This window comes from Mixophyes fleayi, chromosome 6 (assembly GCF_038048845.1).
Source record: "Mixophyes fleayi isolate aMixFle1 chromosome 6, aMixFle1.hap1, whole genome shotgun sequence".
Lineage (NCBI taxonomy): Eukaryota > Metazoa > Chordata > Amphibia > Anura > Limnodynastidae > Mixophyes > Mixophyes fleayi.
Window position 1 is genome coordinate 49,955,497 of NC_134407.1, and position 16,556 is coordinate 49,972,052.

Here is a 16,556-nt window from a genome sequence, read left to right on the forward strand (position 1 = left end):
GATGATGCATTTTAAAAGGTGTTTGGTTACATTTTCATATGCAGTTGAGTCCCGAATATATTTTTAAATATTCATTGCTGGAATGCCAACTCTCCATATATACAATTCACGCTGTATGCAAATGTTAGATAAAGACTCTGCATAGGGTGATAAAGTAATGTGGGATACATCAAAGTTTTGCATCTAAAATGTGATTAAAATTTTCACGAATGAGCAGGAAACATTGTTTAACTTTCTGTAATTGAGTTTTTCTCTAGTAGCTTCAGAGACATTAAAGGTTGTTTGAAAATGGCTTACTAGCACATCTGAGCTGTTCATAGCCATGGGCACTGAGGGATATTGGGGCGCATACCCCCTCCCCAGGCTTTGCACACAGTCTTGGGGACTGTACGCAAAGCCTGAGGGGAGAGGCCAGGGTTTGTACTGTGTTATCCTTTTCTATCTTCAAAACGTTTTTCTCGATAACCAACTATGTGGTAACCTATGTACTAAAGCTAATCTAGAAGTGGCTTATCTCTACTTTTCCATTGTTGACTCCTCCGTTGCTTTGTGGGGCCGTCCACTGGAGGGAGGGCTTGGGGAAATATTTGGGACAGAGCTACATTACCATGAGTCATGTGTTTTGCTCTCTACTCTGCTGTCTGTTATTGCATTTGTTGCCACTGTGCACAAACGTACATACGTACTGCTGGTTGTCTCACCCCAGAAAGATCTTTGTACTTTTTTTTTTTTTAAATGGGTAAAATGTAAGCCCTTTTATATTTTAAATATATATTTAAGAATCATATAAAGCTAGCTAGAAGAATACCATTCTCTTTTTAAGATGCCCAAACAGTGCAAGTGATTTAAGTTAGTAAAAACCTACATTTGCAGCATTTTCAATTTTGATTGATTTGTTCTTGAGGAGCAGTCCTGTATAGGGGAAGCTAAGTGGAAGGAGTGATAATACACAGTAGGAAACTTAACACCTCTGGGCAGTTCTTTAGAGAAAAGAAGGGCCTGCAGAAGTTGAGATCCTGCTAGCAGTTCCCAGACCCTACAATCCCAAAAAAGGAGGCTTTGTGAGTAGAATTCCTGGATGTTACAATATACAAAAGGAAATTGTGCACACAATGCAAACTACAACTTACCTACCTGTACAAAATGTCCCAAACTATGTACCAGCCAAGTGGAAATAAGTAACCCTTAAATCTTTTCTTGGATAGGGTATAACCAGGTTGTCTTGCAGCCCTGCAAAAAGGGATGATTTGGAGTGTAACTTTGTACAAAATATCTTCATGGAGGGTGAGGATGGCACTAAGAAGGCACTGAACTCCATTCAGGAGTGATCTTCTCAGGTGTTGGATGGGACTGTATTCATTTCCCATTTGATGATGGCACTAAGAAGGCACTGACCTCCATTCGGGAGTGATCTTCTCAGGTGTTGGATGGGACTGTATTCATTTCCCATTTGATGATGGCACTAAGAAGGCACTGAGCTCCATTCGGGAGTGATCTTCTCAGGTGTTGGATGGGACTGTATTCATTTCCCATTTGATGATGGCACTAAGAAGGCACTGAGCTCCATTCGGGAGTGATCTTCTCAGGTGTTGGATGGGACTGTATTCATTTCCCATTTGATAATGGCAAGTAGTTTCACCTACCACATGTTTAATTGTGGTGATGTTGCCATTCCTATGTAACAGGAGTTTTAATGTAAAACCCCCAAGTATATCATATATATTGTCATAAAGTTTTGGTTTGAGAAAAAAAATCTCTGTCTCAGCGTGGTGGCTTGTGACAAGCCTGTTAGTATTTGTAGGGTTCAGGAAATTGTTTATTTCCCCCTCATTGGAGCACTGTTTCTAATGAACTGCACCTCTTCTCCCCCTGTATTGCAGTAGGGGGAGTAGTGAAATAAAAATGTGCAATTTCTATTTGGTCTTAAGCCAGACCTGCTAAGACCCCTGGAATTTTTCATTTTGTAGCAGGAGGGTTAGCTTGTTTCAGGATGGAAGCATAATAAAAGTTCAATCTTTTTCTGGAGACTCGTATCCCAACATACACTGTCTACAGCTGCAGTTGGAATACTTGTAACTCAGGACAGAGACCTTCTTTGATTGAACTATATACAGATAACTTTGTTCCGCTTTGTTTATTTTTTGCATCAAATTGGCTCCTAAGGGCTATTGTAACAATCAGAAATGTTTTCATACATATCGCTGTAATGAGGGTGTTATGGAACATCTGGAGCCAATATTTTAAAATAAGTAATTTCTTGTGTTTATACACAGAATACGTATTCACTTCTACATACATATTGGTTCTAGTTGAAAAACTCTTGTCACCTTGATAAAATAGTGTAAATTATAATAGGGGCAATCTATTGCATTTGTAATTTTGCTATCTTAAATAATAAACAACTGTAACTATTCTTGCTCTGTGTTGTTAAACACTGATAAGAGCGTTTTCTGATGTGCTTAGACAACACACACGGAAGGATAATTTTTTTATACATGTCTCTACTTTGCATTAGTTACAAGTGCTCAAAAAGTGTGCATATAAATCAGAATTATTTTTTTTATTGGTCTATGCATACCTTAATTACTTAAATTACTAAACCTCTATAGGACTGGTGCGCCTCATGTTTAGTAATTAAATCTATTTTTTAACTAAAAACAGATTTGGAGAATTAACGGATTCCCAGCGGCTCCTAGAAGTAACTATTGAAAGCTGCATTGCTGGAAGTGTCCTTATGAGCATTTATTCATTAACATAATGCCCTATGATGGCAGATCCTACCCTAAGTCACTTGTCAGTTGAGAGATGCAACCTTTCACACTTAAGATACGAATAATTATATTTATTGATAAATAGATATAGTGCTATTACAGCCAGTTATCTTTTTTGGTTTAACTTTTAACAACAAGATTGAGCAATATTTGCCCATTCCATTTTGCAAAGGTGCACAAGCTGGTGTAGAGTAGCTGGCCAGTGACAGCAGACAAGATAGAAGTCTTTGCATAGGTTTTCAATGAAATTAAAGCCTTCACATGACATGCTGAGAGCTGAAAGCCTGTATCTTTGTCTATCTGGCAGCTATTCTGGACATAATTGCAGAGAAATTTTGAAAAGGTAGATATGATGTGTAGACGGACAAACCTAAGGTTAAGAAAAGTTATGCATTCTAAAGGGTTATGTTTAAGTTTAGTTGGATGAAAGTGGTAATCAATATTTTCTGTACACTAATAGTAGTTGCAATGCGATTTAGTACTCAATCAAATAATTATTTTAGCAAATAACATTCAAATAAGTTTAATCTATTTATTTTAGTAAATATAAAATAAAATATGCTGAAAATGCTATTTAATGTTTTCAACATATTAATTACATAGAGTTTGGGCTTATTCTCTTCACAATCGCATGAGAATGTTTCCAGTATTATTTTTGTAGCATCCGCACATTGCGAATGCTAGTTATAAATAATATTACTTTTCTTATAACAAATAGCAAATCCAGAGTTGTCATAAAAGAACTGGTTTATACAGGTCCAAGGACAGGAGCCTGAGGAAGGACACCTGGCTATCTCAAGAAAAAATGACCAAAGGAATCAACCAATGGCACATTGAGTTCTTGGGAGGGTCAGACCTATCGACCTATGAATGTGGACCTTAATACTGTAAAAGTGTATCTTTGTGATGTCACTGTTTTTTACAACTGCCCAGTGTTTAAATTGTTCACCTCTGGCTTTCGAAACCAGAGCATTCTGATAGAAACTTGATATTGCTGTTAACAGGCGCATGCATATGCATACCAAACTTTGTCTTGTAATATTTTGCGACTAAAACCTTTGTGCTTTGGAACCACAGCAAACGCATTGGAGAATCTTTATTGCAAAAATTAAATATGGATTTAACAGTTACTTACCTGGTTATTTAAAGAAAAATGGATTTTGACTGCACTGCTCAAGGATATCTTTTTTTTGTTCATTTTAAGTTACTTTAGTTTTGCTTTTGCAGTGTGCTTTTGAGCATTGCCCTGTTAGAAGACAAACGTCTCTTCAGTTTGGTTACGTGCACCATTCATCTTCCTATCAATCCTGGCAAGATCGTGAGTCACTGCTAATGAAATGCATCTCCATAACATACTACCGCCACCATGGTAGAGGAGAATGATGTGGTGTTAACTGGCTGGTGTGTAGTGTTTGTTTTGTGTCACACATCCTTAACTATCAGGCCAAAAATGACAATTTTAGTCCTGTTGGACTAGAAGACTTTCTACCGCATCTCTGTGGTACCATCTAGATAGAGTTTGGAAACTAAGAAATATTTGATCCATGGATTTTACAAATAAAAGAGAACCCTGTATTAACATTTATAACTCTAGGAGGCTAGTTCTCAAGCTAGGTGGCCTTGAGACAGAGAGAACACAAGATGAGCTTCCAACCTGCAAGTTATTATTCTTCTCTGGTGATAGTCACTAATTGGCTGACTTTCTGCCAATCAGCATAGGAAGTTACTTGCCTCACGCAGTATAAACAGTGGAATAAATGAGCGAAGAAAGGGGTTGGGGATATGGATGTTGCAAGAGAATGTAGTGGGCAAATGAGTGCATTTGGCAAGAGTTGGGACACTGCATGGGTGGGAGAAAGATGGCTGGAAATTGCATGGGAGAAAATAAGGGATTTGTGGGTCAGAATTCAAAATGTTAAGAACCCCTACTCTACAGCACTTTCTGCCATTTCTTATGCAGGCATTGTTTAAGGTAGTGTAGACTGCCATAAAAATCTAGTGTGCTTGTCTTGTGAAAACTGGTCACATGGGAACCTTAAATGTAGTTTGTGCTTTTATATTACAGCAGGATTCATATACACCTTATACCCCGGTGTGTTTATATAGACTATATGGACGGAAGTATTCTGATGCTTGACTATTACACCATCAGGGACTGTAATGACATTGTATTCAAATACATATACTTTAATATGGAGTTAGTCCCCCTTTTACAGCTCAAACAGCTTCCACTCTTCTTGAAAGGCTTTCCACAAGATGTTGGAGTGTTCCTGTGGGAATTCATTCTGTGAAGCATTTATAAAGACAGGCACCGATGTTGGGCGACAAAGCCTGGCTTACAATCTCCGTTCAAATTCATCCCAAAGGTGTTCATGTTGGAATAGAAAAGGGCCTTCCCCAAACTATTGCCACAAAGTTGGAAGCATAGCATTGTCCAAAAAGACTTGGTATGCTGAAGCATTAAGATTGCTCTTCACTGGCGATAAGGGGCGTAGCCCAAACCCTGAAAAACAGCGCCATACCATCATCCCTTCTCCACCAAACTTCACAGTTGGCATAATGCAGGCAGGCAGGAAATGTTCGCCCTGCTTCAACATTTATTTATATAGCCCCAGCAAATTCTGTGGCGCTTTATAATTATATATATATATATACATATTATCAGTTATTCATATAGCGTCACTAATTCCGCAGCACTGTATTTATCACTCCAAAAACATATATATATATGTGTGTGTATTGTCTATGATAATTTGCTTTCTACTGTTATATCTTGAAATATCCTCCTCCTCCCCTACCCTATACCTGCGTTTTTAGTTATCCTGGCAAGTCTAATGTGTTGATTGATATGAATGGTGGCTGATTTTTTTCTGTGCAGTCTTTAAATACAGATGGCTTTTGAAGTAGTAGTTTGATGTCTTTTATTATTATTGTGCTGTTTTGGACCTTTATAAAAGAGTGAGGAATCATTAGTCTTGTACTCCCAGAAGGGTAATGAAATACATATCGAAAGCAGAGCATTATTCACGATGACAACATTGAAAGAAAAATACTTTTTTTTTAATTTTATTTTTTTATACCCATTAAGGATCATTGAACCTGAGGTACAGTTATCTCCTTAATGGAGAGCATTGTTCTAGGCTGCTTGCTTGTTATGTGCTGCCATCTTTTTTAAGCATTTCTGACTTGATATTTATGATTCTGCACATACAGGTTTGGTCAAAATAGCTTCAAGCTGTTTTGCAATTACATACACATAAATAATTCATAACCAATAGTGACTTCTTGGTTTCTAGTAGTTACTGTTACTATTTAAAGATAAGGAAACAAGATACTATTTTAGCATTAATTTGGGTCCCTTGATTGCTTTTTTTGTAGCAGTCTCTTTTTAATGACCTTCTCTTCTTAGGATTGTTAATGTGTTCTAGTTAATGTGTTTAACTAGATCTATAATGCTAAAAAGTGGGAGCACAATGTCTCTGTAATATAGAGGAGTGAAGTTTTCTCAAATCAAATTTCACAGTAGTGTGTACTTTCCGTGAAACAATCTTCGAGTTTCACCTTTGATGCGCCGTTCCACGCAGCACCAGTCCACACTGTATTTTTAATAAATAATATATATATAATCATCATCATCATTTATTTATATAGTGCCACTAATTCCGCAGCGCTGTACAGAGAACTCATTCACATCAGTCCCTGCCCCATTGGAGCTTACAGTCTGAATTCCCTAATATAGACAGACACTCACACACAGACTCAGACAGACAGGGAGACAGACAGAGAGGGAGAGACTAGGGTAAATTTTTGATAGCAGCCAATTAACCTACCAGTATGTTTTTGGAGTGTGGGAGGAAACCGGAGCACCCGGAGGAAACCCACGCAAACACGGAGAACATACAAACTCCACACAGATAAGGCCATGGTTAGTAATCGAACTCATGACCCCAGTGCTGTGAGGCAGAAGTGCTAACCACTAGGCCACTGTGCTGCCATATATATATATATATATATATATATATATATATATATATATATATATATATATATATATATATATTATTATATTGGAAGAACACATCATGACAACACAACAAAGCAGCACAAGCAATATTATAATCTCGATTTGATGTAGCAAAATAATTACTATACTGATTATTAATTTTTTAGTCCTGGCAAGTAGCTAATACCTATTTATCACTGTAAAAATTAATCTGTCCTTGTCATATTTTCTGTCTTGTAATTATTATATGTGCAATATTGGACAGTTATTGTTTGATGTTGCAGCTCCATCTTCTAATATATCTTTTTGTTTGTTTCATTATAAGCAAAAAATGTGGTTTAAAGGCAGACGCACAACATGACAGCTGCTGTACTAATAATTTGAACAGTTGTAACGGAAATCTATCTAGCCTTGATGAGGTTAATGAAGAGGAAAAAAGTCATGCTGAAATGAGCCAGACAAGTTGTATGCAAAAAGCTTAATTACGCATTGGTAGAGTTAAAAGATTGAAGAGGTCCTCCTCTTCTCCTTTAGTAACAGCGGATTCATCTTAGTAACAGAAGGATATAATGTCCTAATGAGTGTTCCTGTAGATTTTGACACTAACTCATAGGCACCGTCAACCATTCCATTTGGGAAAAAGTAAGACCTTTATTTATGCGTTGTGTTTCTGTAGAGAAACCACACTTTATTAAAGCTAACAACGTTGGCAGTATAAAGTGTTCAATGACCCAGTTACCAAGAGCTTATGCAGGGTCCTGATTCTGAAGATAATTACAGTCAGAAAGTAGAGGGGAGGGATCAAATATTGTTTACTTATGTTTGGCTAAAGATCAAAAAGTAGATGTTGAAAGTGGGTGTGAGAGATGATGACGGATTAGTTGGTTTGTGATTTCGTTCCTCAGTCCCCAAGGTTGACCTTGTTCCCAAGCACACAATGCTTCTGGACCCTCCATGCACTTCAGCATGTTGTGATGACCATTTTGTTAATGCTACACAGCCTGCCAGGGCCACTAGTGATGATCATTCAGGTAGCCAGTGTATTTCTAGTGGTGATGGTAAGTCAGACTCTGAAACGTCAAGTAATACTTGAATGAGAAGGAGGATGGAATGTGATCATCAGACAAGAAGTTATTTTGTAGCTGCAACTTCTGGAAAGAATATTCTTGAAACGTATCTATTATTTAAAAAGAAAAAGTGTAAACAAGGTTTACTGTATTTACTTTTGTGAAACACAAAGTAAATCAAATACCAATAATGTGATGTCTAGCTTAATTGTTCCACTATATCTTTTACATATTTACAGTACAGCAATTTATTAGCCTTGCTCTTCTCATTCACTTTATTTTTATATGTAGTAGCTATAAAAGAATAAAAATTTAAAGGTTTTCATTAACATTTAGGGGCTGATGTAATGATGTGATAATGAATCAGGTTAGTTTGCAATATTTTTTTCAGCATTCTATCAACTATGTCATGGGCACATTCCATGTTACTGGATCTGACCTTCTGACAATGATACAAGCAATAATGTTGCTACATCTAGAAACTGCATTCACCATCTCATTTGCTGATTTGGTTTGCCATTATTTCCTTTTGTTTTCTTTGGTCCCTTGCCTCTCCTCATCCCTCTGCCAAATTCCACAATATTGTTTATCAGAATTGTATTTCTTACTATGACTGACATTATACTTAAAATCACAATATCTTTCACCCCCTGCATCACACCCCTTTTTCCCCTTGTTATATCACTCCCCTATTAACCTATATTAACGTCTTCCCTATCTTTAATTCTATGTTGTAATATCCTCAATTGACTGGCTCAAAAGAGGATCTTTTAAATCTTATAATGCTCTTCTCTAACACTCAATCATTTTACTTGTGCTAGCTGGCAGTGATATATCTCCAAATCCAAGTCTGCACTTCATCTCCCATATACGTCATTCTGATTCTGAACACTATTGTGTTCCAGCAAACTTAAAAGATACCATCCATCCCCATCATTTTAAGATGCTTTAATTGTTTTCTTTGGAACTAATGTTCTGTCTGTAAAAAGCGAACCTCAATGCATGATCTTCCTTCAAACAATACAAGGAGGTAGGGTTGGACTCCTCCTTTTCATGAGTGCCCATTCAATGTTTTCCCACCTTTTTCTTTCTTTTATGGTCCCAGCTGTTCATTTTCAATCTTTTCTCTCTGCAGATTGTTGTTGTCCTCTTGGATCACCCCAGCAAAATTCCTTGAAGATTCCTGCCTTTTTTTGGTGATGTAAACATCCCAATTGATGATCCACATTATTCTTGTGACTTTCTCCTCTCTCAGCCTTTCCCAATAGACCGACTATGCGACTCATCAATGTGGCCACTGTCTTGATGTTCTTTTCTCGTAACTTTATTTAGTTCTGACTGCTGTAACATTCATTTCCCTCTTTGGCAATCACCTGATCACTTGCAATCCTTCCTCCACCATGTTATATAACTGCAGAAATCTCTGTGCCATTAATTTTCAACACTTTCCCCTATTTTTACATTCTCCTGTCCTTATCTGGCACTCCCACACTTTCATCACACTCTTGTAACAGTCCTTTGTCTAGTGGTTTCATTTACTCCTTTTTTTCAGCATCTACTATAACCGTAGTCAAAGGGGACCAGCTGCCTTCAAGATCTCTCCCCCAGAGTAGAGCAAAAATTGTATTCTTATTTCCCGGTAACAACCATCTCACGCCCTTTATTTGCATCCTCTGGCAATGTTTCTTTGTTTGATCCGACAAATAAAAATGAATTCTGTCCCATTTTATTCTCTTCCCACACCTACTATTTGTTTGCTCAACCTATCCGACCAATTAAATGTCTGCTGTTTTCCATGTTCATCTCATCATTAATTGCAGTCACTCCATCTCCACTGACCTATTTCTATCATTATTCTAACATGTGGTAATTACTCTATTCTGACTCACATTCTCACATTACAGCCCCATCCCTCAACCCCCATGTCCCTCCAAATTTCTTGTGATGCTGCCTACACTTACTTCACTTGCTTCCTTTCCTCACACAACTTATTGGATCCTCAGGATTTTGTTCCCAACACTACACAGAATCTTTACTAAGGTCAGTAATTCTAAATGTAAAGGCCACTACTAACTTCTAATTCTCCTTGACCTCTATGTGGCATTTACCACAACTGACCAATTATTTATCATGTAAATACATCATTCCCTAGTTCTTCTGGACACTGTTCTATCCTGTTTCTCATCCTGCCAATTAACGCTTGTTTAGTGTTTGTTTGTATGGATGTACTTCCTCTCTGATTCTTCTATAAGCTGTAGTAGCACAAGACCTTCTGCTGTTCTGTATCTGTAGCACAACTTTTGGAAACCTAATAAGTGACTTTTGTGTTTCACTATCATCTCTTCTTTATGCTGATGAAGCCCAAATGTGTCTATCCTCTTCAGATCTTTCACGTGTTGACCTACGTTGCTGAAAATCTTTCTGACAATTTACTATGGATGTCCCCTTGTTCCTTAAGCTCAGAAGTGAACTGTTAATCTTTTCACCAGCCAACAGATGCTACTTAGCTGACATCTCTATTTTTGTTGACAAAATTACCCTACTCCTGGAGCTCTTGTAGTTGTCACCCTTGACTCTGAACTGTCCTTATTTGCCCACATCCAGTCTGTTTTCAAATCCTGCTACATGAGTATAAGAAACATCTCTAGAAAAAACACATCTCTCATATTAGACAGTGTAAAAACTTTAATTCATGCACTCAGTCTCCCACTATGACTATTGCAATACCATTCTTTCTGGCCCTCCCTATACCAAACTTTCACCCCTGCATTCCATTTAGAAAGCAGTGGCTAGACTAATATCCCTCTCTAAATGTTCCACTATGCCAGTCCTTACATTGGTTGTGTGTACTCTACAGAATAACTATAAATACTTCTACTAATATGCAAATCTGTTACTACAAACTATTCTTCATTTGTTTCACAATATCTACCAACTCAATCCATCATTTCAGCCTATTTTCCATCCCTCTATTACTCACTAATTACTTGCTCCCATTCCATATTATTTTTTGGAATTCACCCACCCTGGAATTCCCTTTCTTGTACCACAGGACTTTCCCATAGCCTTCAAACTTTCAAATCATATGTTCCTTGAAAACACACATCTTAAGGAAGGCTTATCAAATATCTGGACTTTCTTCTTCCTGGGCTATTCTGGGCTATTCTACCCGATTACTAACCCTCTACAAAGTTAACCCAAAGTTGATGTGTGACTGGATCATATATCCCAACTGATAACTTATTCCCAATGCAACCTAGCTGGGCCAATATGCAAAGTAAAGCATTTCATTTCTTGTATCATACTTCCTATGGATTGTAATGTTGCAAGCAGAGTCCTCTTACATCTGTCTGTTTGTTAATATCCAGTTTTATTCTAAATCGTAGAGTGCCACATAATATGCTGACACTATATAAAGAAATGTTAATAATGCAAAGCAACCTACTAGGGAGTCTTTCAATAATGACTTAATGCCAACCCAACATGATTGGAGAGGGTAAATGAAAGACAGAGGATAAAGAATTTAAATGGAGGCATAATCTTGTGTCATCCAAAGTGGATCTCTATCAGACAGATATTCATGAGATTTGATAACAAACAGAGACATGAAACTACTCACATGCTTGTAGAGGCCTTTGGGTTACAATCTCTGAATCTGTTGTCCAGAAGTTAGCAGGAAAAATCCACATGGAGTCACACAGATCTAGCAACTCTTAAATTGCCAGTGTGTACATGGCATCACACAATGGTCTATCCAGTGCAAGCGAAATTGCCTACCTCTGATTCCTATCACTTCCTATCCCACTCTGGCCCCATGTTCTCAATGGATTTAATAACTGGTTGACCCCTCCTTTGGCAGCAATTACCTCATCCAAATGTTTCCTATACCAGCATAGCAGAACAGCAAAACGGTCATGAGGAATTTTGGACCATACTTCCTTACAAACCTGTTTCCGTTCAGCAATATTCTTGAGATGTATGGTGTAAACCGCTTTCTTCAGGTCATGCCACAGCATCTCAATTGGGTTGAGGTTAAGTCTCTGACTGGGCCACAGCAGAAGGCTATTTTTCATCTACTGAAACTGTTCACCTTCTGTGTTTTAGGTCTTTTTCCAACAACCAGCTTCCATTGAGCTTTAATTGTGGGACAACTAGCCTTACATTCTCCTGCAAAATGTGTTGATAAACTTTAGAATTCATTTTTCTGTCAATGAGAGCAAGTGATCCAGGCCATGAGGCAGCAAAACATCCCCAAACCATGATGCTCCCTCCACGATACTTTACAGATAGGATGAGGTTTTCATGCTGGTGTGTTGTCCCTTATTCTTTCCTCACATAGTGTTGTGTGTTCTTTCCAGACAACTCAACTTTTGTTTTATCTGTCCACAGAAGATTTTGCCAGTAGCGCTGTAAAATATCCAGGCGCTCTTTAGTGAATGTCAGATATGCAGCAATATTTTGTTGGACCGCAGTGGCTTCTTGCGTGATCTCCTCCCATGAAGACCATTCTTGTTCAGTGTTTTACAAATTGTAGACTCATGAACAGATGAGTGTGCAAGTTGTAAAGATTTCTATAAGTTGTTTTTTTATCCTAATCCGGACCAGAAGTGATGTTATTGACCGTTGTGGCTATTCTGTTGTTACTAAACTGGAGCTTCAAAATCCTTGAAATGCATGCAGAATCTCCGCACCATTACTTTTAGTCAGGACCGGAGTATTCGTTGATGTGACAGTTGAACAGTTGTACTGATTCTTACAATACCCAATGAGTTTGGAATAAGCTTTTATTCAAGGTTACCTATTGTAAGAGTTTTTTAACCATTTTATTAAAGAATTACATAAAAGATTTTGCACATGTGTGGCCTTTAGGCAGTTTGCATTTACTCCTTGGAACATTAAGGTTCCACATAAATACCTACAATGTGTCCATGTTGAAAGAATTGTACCATAGGGAATTCAGACTGTGATTTCAGATAGGCCTTAATTCTCTCTTTTTAAAGTCTGCACTATTTATCCTGCAATTTACATCAGGTTCTTTGATTTACTGCACTGTGAGCGCTATCCCTCTGTTTTCATTACATTTTGAAGATTAGTCCTTGGTGAGTTGAAGACCTTTAAGAAGGAAAAGCAGCTGAAACTATATTGATCTTTATATTATACGGATTATCCCTCAGGGAGAGGAAGTGAAGCGCGAGAGGGGATGGAGGTGAATTGACGAATCGTGCCATCTTTTCCCCGCAACGCAATTACTCAGCCAACCTATAACAGGTAGACCACGAGCAATGAAAACCAGTCCCAGGCTAGTCAGCGCAGGACTGATACCACAATGGGGGGGTATGGCATTGCTACCAGCACCACATTGTAAAGCTCGACCTGCTACCCTTCCCCCCCCCCCCACCTTAGCTGTGGTGTCTGGGATAATTTAACACGATTATAAGCAAAGACCTGTTTTACCCCTCCTAGATGTATTGCAGTCCTTGTAATTTTTCCAATATATGACACACATAGGAGGCAGTTCGGAAAATGTCATGGACCCAATATTGGTTTCCGTTTATGAAACTATAGTATAATTGTAGTTAGGCCACCCAGCAATACATCAGCCACCGAGCGTGTACACTTTGTATTGCCACTCGTTGGACAGGTGATGGCATCGTGCAAGAGCGTCATGCAACAGCAGAAAACTAAGAACCCTGATTTGTAAATTGACAATTGCAAGGTATTAAACAAATGGGGGTACAGTTCCCTATATGGGAATTGCTGATACATTCATATGCAAAAAGAAGGACAATCATTTACAAATGCTTTGTCTTTTGGCTTTTAGCTATAGTTGTCTTTGAGAAATATATTAGAACAACACAATCAATTAAATGAAAAGTACATTTGCATTTATTTCATGATGTATAGAATAGCAAACCGTATGATGTATTCCGCTTCAAATCATACTCTGTATTACAATTACTGATATTTCTAAATGCTTTTAATTTATTTCTACTTTCAGGTTTTTGTTTTAACCCAGCAGTCCTTGCCTTACTTGGAAAGTTGTCCGTCAGTGCTGCCTTCAATGTTGTGTACATCTACACTTCTGAACTTTATCCTACAGTAGTAAGGTAACTCCCATTTTGTTGTGCAAAGTGTAATTTTAATATACCATTTACACCTGCTTTACTCAAAGAGCTTCATGCAGATGCTTTTACAGGCCACTATAAGTAGTTATGGTTTGGGATACAAACTTTCACAAAAATGCTACCTGGCTCATCCATCGTTTTTCAACCCACAATGCAATAGGACACTTCACGAAAGGATTTTAACATTTTTCAAATTTTTTCAGTATTTATTTCATGACCACCAGAATTCAGTCTATATTTTCTGAGAGTAGTATACCAAGGTCAGCATCACATTGCATATTTGTTTGTTTTCTTTTCCGTATCTACGCCCAGACACATAGCAGATCACTCTGGAACATTTTAGACTGAGGCATAGCTTATGGTGGTACAGTCTTTATGGGTGTACGCAATGTACAAATGTCAAGCTGTTTGCTGAGGGAAAATGGTTGGTGTAAAATCCAGGTTAACAAATAATAAAATCAAACCCTGTTTATGAGTAAATCTGTGGCTAAACAGCAAGTTAAAATATATATCTGCTATTTTTTTAAAGTTGCCCCAAGAGTTTCTTCCTCATCTTTTGCCATTATTATGTTTTTCTACTAAAATTCATTTATAGCCAGGGGCGTAAGATAACAATTGTAGACCCCACATGAAAAATGTTAAATGCCTCATGTAAAAAAAAACAAATACACATGAGGTTTTGCCCAGATGCAAGCAATTGCATAGCAATGGTATCCCCTGCTACTTGGCCACTTACACCTTTGATCATAACATTTGTCTTTAGGGAAAATCCGCTGCAAAATGGAGACTGTCTTGGTTTTATTACAATAGTAACTTAAATGGTATTTCTTTTTCTGCCAGTGTCTCTATTTGTTTTTACTATTAAGCTGCCATCAGCCTAATGCCTGTTTCATTTTCCACCAACATAAAAAGCATGTTGTAAAAGCAAATAAATAATGAAGTAAAGTATTTCTCTTCATGTGCATAATGGCGTTTTGGGTACAGACACAGTGCCAGTTGTCTCCTCTTTGTTGCTTTTGGATGTGGCGTAAATTATTATTGACTTGACATTAGAATAGGATTTATCTGTAGCAGAAACTCAGAGCAAACTCACTAGTTGAGAGTCAGCAATTTTAAAATGCATTACTCCAACAACATGCTACTTAGAGAAGACCCTTATGTCTTCTTAATTTATGTTGGAGCAATTAGGAAGTTGTATAAATGTTAATTTGGAACCATATTCCTTAATCAGGCATTCCACTCAGACAGCCTTGTATCATAGATATTTCCATGTAGACTAATCACCCTTTAGTGTTTGGATATTCTGTTATGAAGGGGTTGAAGAAGTCGTTTAATGACAGGGAATAGGAGTGATCTGCAGACTTGATTACATCCTTCATGACCTTTATTGCTTTCAGAGATTTTAATTGGCAATTAATTTTCTGAACTTTTTTTTTAGTAAAAAAGTTAGAGTAAGACAAGTTCAGATTAGTCTACGTATGTACAAAGATACAGATGTGTCATACTTTAACCTTTCAGCCTTATAACATTGTAACGCCTGCCAGGGAACGGAACAGACACACACAGATGTCTTACCTTGTAATCGTTAACCACCTACCGTCCACTTCGGATTCACCCCAGCCACTCTCCGTCTCAGCACCGTCTTCAGTGAAGTCTGACCCCTGGACTCTGCAGGGGAATATGCTAAAGGAGACAGGGGCATACAAATAACAAACAGTTTTATAGGTTACCTACCACCTCACCTATTGGTCACTTCTTCTCCCTCTCTGGGCGGACCGATCCTGCTGCTGCTCGCCTGTACTGGGCCACTCGTGTCTGCTGGTAATCAGCCGCTCCACAGGCCTCCGCCTGCAGCCTGAACTCAAGCTGTTAAGCCCACATAGTCTTGGGGCTCACCACTTTAGGTGCCCTTTCGGACAGGTGAGAGGGGCCTTATATGCCATTCTCAGCCTTGCACTACACTACCCAAGGAACCAAGTGTCCTTTTACATCAAGGGCAGAGTTCCCTCCTAAGACTACCAGGACCAAGCGTCCTCTTCACTACCAAGGGCCTAACACCCTTTTAACCGCAAGAGCTTATTGCCCTACCATAAACTGCAAAGGCCTACTGCTCTAATCAACACAGGGAAACTAATGTCCCTCTAACCACATAATAATCTTTTAACAAGGACCTAGTGTCCTTCTAACAATCAGAGGCTGCTGCCCTGCTACCTTATAAGGAGCCTCACGCCCCACTAAGTTCAGAGGTCTGTGCCTCTCTAAACCTATGGGCCAATGGACCTAGTGCCCGATTAGTCCACGGCCCTTGTGCCCGACCTAACAGTGGTTAATCTTATCTGCTCCGCACAGGATACTCTGCTTGTCCTGCTGTCTACGGGTCTTTCAGACCTTCAAGCCGCTCCTCCTCTTCGGCGCTTACTTCCCCGCTGTCTTAATAGCTCTCAGCCCTTACAAGGGCTCCCCACTGACGATCACGTCTTGGGCTTGATTTCGGCATCTTCCGTTGTTTTCTTGTGACAGGATAGCTCCTAGCCCTTACAAGGGCTCCCTGCCACTTCCGCATCTTCTTTCCTTCTGGACGTCCCGCGAC

At 38.5% G+C, this 16,556-nt stretch overlaps 1 protein-coding gene across 3 annotated transcripts in view; it reads left to right on the forward strand.

Moving 5' to 3' along the window:
- LOC142161143 (solute carrier family 22 member 15-like) overlaps positions 1-16,556 on the forward strand; it is a 128,487-nt gene that overhangs the window by 64,385 nt on the left and 47,546 nt on the right. For all 3 annotated transcript variants that reach the window (XM_075216437.1, XM_075216439.1, XM_075216438.1), the window contains exon 9: positions 13,840-13,948. In XM_075216437.1, the coding sequence (XP_075072538.1) occupies positions 13,840-13,948 (109 nt within the window). The remainder of the gene's footprint in view (positions 1-13,839; positions 13,949-16,556) is intronic.